Source organism: Orycteropus afer, unplaced genomic scaffold, assembly GCF_000298275.1.
Source record: "Orycteropus afer afer isolate SDZICR_OR568_19922 unplaced genomic scaffold, OryAfe1.0 scaffold00290, whole genome shotgun sequence".
In the NCBI taxonomy this organism is placed as follows: Eukaryota; Metazoa; Chordata; class Mammalia; order Tubulidentata; family Orycteropodidae; genus Orycteropus; species Orycteropus afer.
This window is the reverse complement of record NW_006921877.1, coordinates 2,091,796-2,096,531: the sequence shown is the minus strand read 5'-3', so window position 1 is coordinate 2,096,531 and position 4,736 is coordinate 2,091,796. Positions and strand designations below refer to the sequence as shown.

Below are 4,736 nucleotides of genomic sequence, written 5' to 3'. Positions count from 1 at the left end.
GGCACCATCTAGTTCTTCTGGTCTCATAGTTGTATAGGTTGCAGATCGGATGGTGTACCAGTCGCTAGGACTGATTGTTTCCATTAATTTTGATTTTCTTCTTCTTGACGAGGAGAGACCCATTGTTGCATCTAGATGGCAGCTTGCTAGCTTTTAAGATCCCAGTCGCTACTCTCAAAGCAGACATTTAACAACTTGTTTTTAATATTATCCTGAATTTAATACAGTTATGAAGCTAAATCTCCTGGAGTGAAATTTCATGGTATATTTTAAAGTCATTGCGAGTGATTTTGGATCAGAGCCCTTGGGCGCACATCCCACATCCTGTTATTCAATATCTGTTTTGTTTTAGGAACTGATGATAATCCTAAAATGAGTAACGTCTCACCCAGTGTACATGCTGGAAGCTGAAAAATAGGTCTAGAAATGGAGAGGGTGAAAAGAGATACAAAATAGCATCCATTTATTCTGAGGACCCTGAGAGGAAGTTTAGATGAGTTAGGGGGAAATACTGAGGTGTAGTGGGCAGATTTCTTACAAAATCACTTACCATTTTTGTGTATGCTGTCTACTAAACACTAGATATTTGGTAAGAATAGAAATGGTAGTTATTATCAAGTTCCTTAAAGAAAAGGTGAGTCAGACATAGTTTGGAGGCACTTGTGTTGATGTCGGGGCTTCATACTGGTTTGATCACAGCTGACAGTGAAATTGGAACAGACCTGGATTTTTAAAGTTTTGGTGAAGTGGAATGATAACCAGAATGGGAAAAATTACAAGTCTAAGGCCTTGGGTGGGAGACTTGGAAGAGGTATAGTGAGTCCTTTTGGGAACTTGATGTGGAATATTGGATTATCAGCAAGACTGTGGATAGACACACGTTCAAAGCAATGCAGTTGGCCTCCAGCTTTGAATGGAGCATCGTTGTTTCCGACTGCTGATCAAGAACTGGTTGCTCTACAGCGTGTACGTTGTTTTCTAAAAGCGATTACCTTTTGAGCAGAGCATCAACTGATAATTTTTTGCCTTCTGGTTATTGTTCTGGTTCACCCATATTTTACAAATTGGAGTCAATTCCAGTTTCACTTCATCGGCCATGACTGAACCAAGAACAACCAGTTCAAAGTCCTAGTTGACGTGAAGTCACTGAAATGCTTCTCTCCACACCCCAGTGACTGTGAAGTACTGACCACACTCACACCTGACACTGGCCGCATCCTATCCAAACTCCACACTGTCCAGCCCAAAGGCAAGATCACCTTCTGCACTGGCATCCGCGTGGCGCATGTGAGTCCTGGATCTCCTTGATTGTTCCTTCCTACTCTTAGGTCCTAGCTCCATGTCATTGATTTCTCCTTTGGAATCGAGCTAGAACCAGAGCAAGGGAGAGGAACTAGAGATAGGTAGCCTAGAATAGAAAGGGAATGGTGAGATGAGTCCTAGGGTCGATGAGGATTGTGAGGGGGAAAGCCTTAGAATTGGAAACTAAACCTCCTTCCTTATCCACAGAGAAGCAAAACAAAAGGGGAAGGGTGGGAGAAGGGGTTTAGACTTTATTGAACATGATGGTAGACTTGAGGTATGTAGAAACCATAAAGAAAAAGAATAGATTTAACAAAGGAAAGGGCTACCAGAGCACATTGCTCTGGTAGATTCTGAGAACCTTCTCTTCGTTTACAAGCTGGCTCTGAAGCACCGACAGGGCAAGAATCACAAGATGCGCATCATTGCTTTTGTGGGAAGCCCGGTAGAAGACAACGAGAAGGATGTGAGTTCAAGCAGTAGCTGTAGGATGCAGGCAGGCATGTTTGGGAGTGGGGTCCTTCAGCCCTTGGGAAGGCCTGGCAGAGACGTTGCATGTTCATCACTTTTGGGAAAATGTTTAGAACTCATTGTGGTCAACAGATTTCTGTTGTGCTTTTATGAGGCGTGTCACTTTCCCCTAATGGTGTGGGACAGATTTCCTCATCTCTTTCCCCTTCTTCCCAGCTGGTGAAACTGGCCAAACGCCTCAAGAAGGAGAAAGTAAATGTTGACATTATCAATTTTGGGGAAGAGGTGAGTAGGTCTGGTTGAGGGGCTTTGTCTTGATTTGGTTATAAACAGAGATCCATCCTTAGGCAGAGGGGTGCCTACTCTTTGAGAGAGTAGCTACAGACAGGGACTGAAATGTCAGAGAATGGTGAGCAAGGCATGAAGGAGAACCTCTTGTGTTTTTCCCTTCCCCAGGAGGTGAACACAGAAAAGCTGACAGCCTTTGTAAACACATTGAATGGCAAAGATGGAACCGGTTCTCACCTGGTGACAGTGCCTCCTGGGCCTAGTTTGGCTGATGCCCTCATCAGTTCTCCTATTCTAGCTGGTGAAGGTGGTGCCATGCTGGGTCTTGGTGCCAGTGACTTTGAATTTGGGGTAGATCCCAGTGCTGATCCTGAGCTGGCCCTGGTGAGCAAACTCTGACCCCAGGTAAAACCCAAGGGTCCTTCCCTGTCCTCTGGTGACCAATACACATCATCTAGCTTCTATAGGGCTAACCAAAATCAAGCCACTTGCTGTTGAATCAATCACAACTCATGGTAACCTCATGTGGGTCAGAGTAGAATTGTGGTCCATAGGATTTTCAGTGGCTGATATTTTGGAAATGAATCTCCAGGCCTTTACTTCTGAGGAGCATCTGAGTAGACTTGAACTGCCAATTTTTTGGTTAGCAGCTAAGCTCTTAACTATTTGTACCAAACAGAGATTTCTGTAGGGCTAGACAGTCCTAAACACCTCATAACCCTTGTTCATCTTCCCAGATCCCCTTTCATTTCCTCTTCCCTGTAATTCTGTTTGATCTCCAGGTATACTATTGTCTCCAGAGGCATCAAAGACTCCTCATTAGCTTCTGATTAAACCCTAGGCTTCCCTCAAGTTCTTCCTTCTTACTGCTCTCGCCTCTTGCCCATATGCATAAACAAGAAGCTGCCCCTTTATGCTCCTTTCCCATGGCTTCAGCTGATTTCCCTGGTGCTGGCTAGGAGTGAAGGGAGGGAATGTCTGACTTGACCCTGTCCTTTGCCAGGCCCTTCGTGTTTCCATGGAAGAGCAGCGGCAGCGGCAGGAGGAGGAGGCACGACGAGCAGCTGCAGCCTCTGCTGCTGAAGCTGGGATTGCTACAGCTGGGACCGAAGGTGAAAGAGGTGGAATCTGAAGTCCTGGGACTGCAGGGTGGAGACCGGAGAGTGGGAGTGAGGAGGAATGGCAGGGTGGGACTGCATGGAAGGCCTGGGGTGAGGGAACAGTTTTGAGGGTGGGTCTGTGTGGTATATGGGATCAGTTCTAGCCTGCTGCTCTCGTCCTTTCCCTAGATTCAGATGATGCCCTGTTGAAGATGACCATCAGCCAGCAGGAGTTTGGTCGCACTGGACTCCCTGACCTAAGTAGTATGACTGAGGAAGAGCAGATTGCATATGCCATGCAAATGTCCCTGCAGGGAGCAGGTGAGCCAGAGCCTGGGGACAATGCTTAGGCAGATAGGCTGGGTGGAAAAATTGAACTGAACAAATTGATCTCTTTTTCTCAGAATTTGGCCAGACAGAATCAGCTGACATTGATGCCAGTTCAGCCATGGACACATCTGAGCCAGCCAAGGTACTCATCCCCTTGTATCCAGGCCTCAGCCTTGGTTTCCTGAAAGCGTTCTTTGAGGAGGAGAAGGAAACATGTGGATATGTATTTCTTACGTATAAACCTTGCTAAGGCAACAGAACGTTCATGCTCCGAGTTGGAGAAGTATCCCAGTGTTCTCTGAGTTTTCTTCCTCGCTGGTAGAGCATTCTGGTCAACTCTGTAGGGTAGCAGCTTCCCAGGAAGGTGAAAAGGGGTCTGGGAAAAAGAAAAAGGAGAGTTGAATGTCTGATAACAGGAAGAATATTTTTACCCATTTAAGCTCAAGAGGCAATGTTGTTAGGCCTCTTCCTCTGTATGGTCAGTAATAAATGTTTGAGTTCATAGCATGTGTCAATGCCAGGTATTCTGGTGAATCTTCTTTTCCTACCCTTGGCCAGACGTGTCCCCCACCCCTACTCAGGTGACGAGAGGAGCTGAGGCAGCAGCATGCTTGTAGCTCACACTGGCTTGCTCCCCTGCCAGCCCATCCCTTGCTCCAAGCTAACACTAACCTTTTTTCAGGAGGAGGATGATTATGATGTGATGCAGGACCCCGAGTTTCTTCAGAGTGTCTTGGAGAACCTTCCAGGTGTGGACCCCAACAATGAGGCCATTCGAAATGCCATGGGCTCCCTGGCCTCCCAGGCCACCAAGGATGGCAAGAAAGACAAGAAGGAGGAGGACAAGAAGTGAGACTGGAGGGAGAGGGTAGCTGAGCCTACTTGGGGCTGTATGGTAGGGTGGGGTGTAGGGCCAGATATGGTATCTGTAACTATTACAACCTAAATAAAACTTAGCAATTTTTTGTTTTTCATTTTTTTGCTTTCAATAGTGTAGCTTTGAATGTGAGAGAAGGGAGGAGCGCAAGTAGCATGGAGGGGTTTTTCCTTTAGAGTTCTCTGTCTCTACTGCTCAGTCTGTAATCCTGGCCAGCTCCTCTTCCTCTCGTCTCCACCTCTGGTGGTCTGCTCACATTTCTGCTGCCCAGGAACTATTTCACTTTTTCATGAAGAGAATCTTTGCTGAGAGCTCACTTTGTATTAGGCACTGGGGCCACAGGTGATTAGAATACAGTAACCTCGCCT

General features: G+C 46.4%; 1 protein-coding gene across 1 annotated transcript in view; it reads left to right on the top strand.

The window, feature by feature from the left end:
• The window catches only part of PIP5K1A (phosphatidylinositol-4-phosphate 5-kinase type 1 alpha), a 46,148-nt gene extending 41,804 nt beyond the window's left edge, over positions 1–4,344 (top strand). Inside the window, exons 14-21 of the mRNA XM_042782316.1 lie at positions 1,173–1,287; positions 1,682–1,768; positions 1,990–2,058; positions 2,230–2,445; positions 3,065–3,173; positions 3,351–3,482; positions 3,566–3,633; positions 4,174–4,344. Coding sequence (XP_042638250.1) covers positions 1,173–1,287; positions 1,682–1,768; positions 1,990–2,058; positions 2,230–2,445; positions 3,065–3,173; positions 3,351–3,482; positions 3,566–3,633; positions 4,174–4,344 — 967 coding nt within the window. The remainder of the gene's footprint in view (positions 1–1,172; positions 1,288–1,681; positions 1,769–1,989; positions 2,059–2,229; positions 2,446–3,064; positions 3,174–3,350; positions 3,483–3,565; positions 3,634–4,173) is intronic.
• Positions 4,345–4,736: the final 392 nt, after the last annotated feature.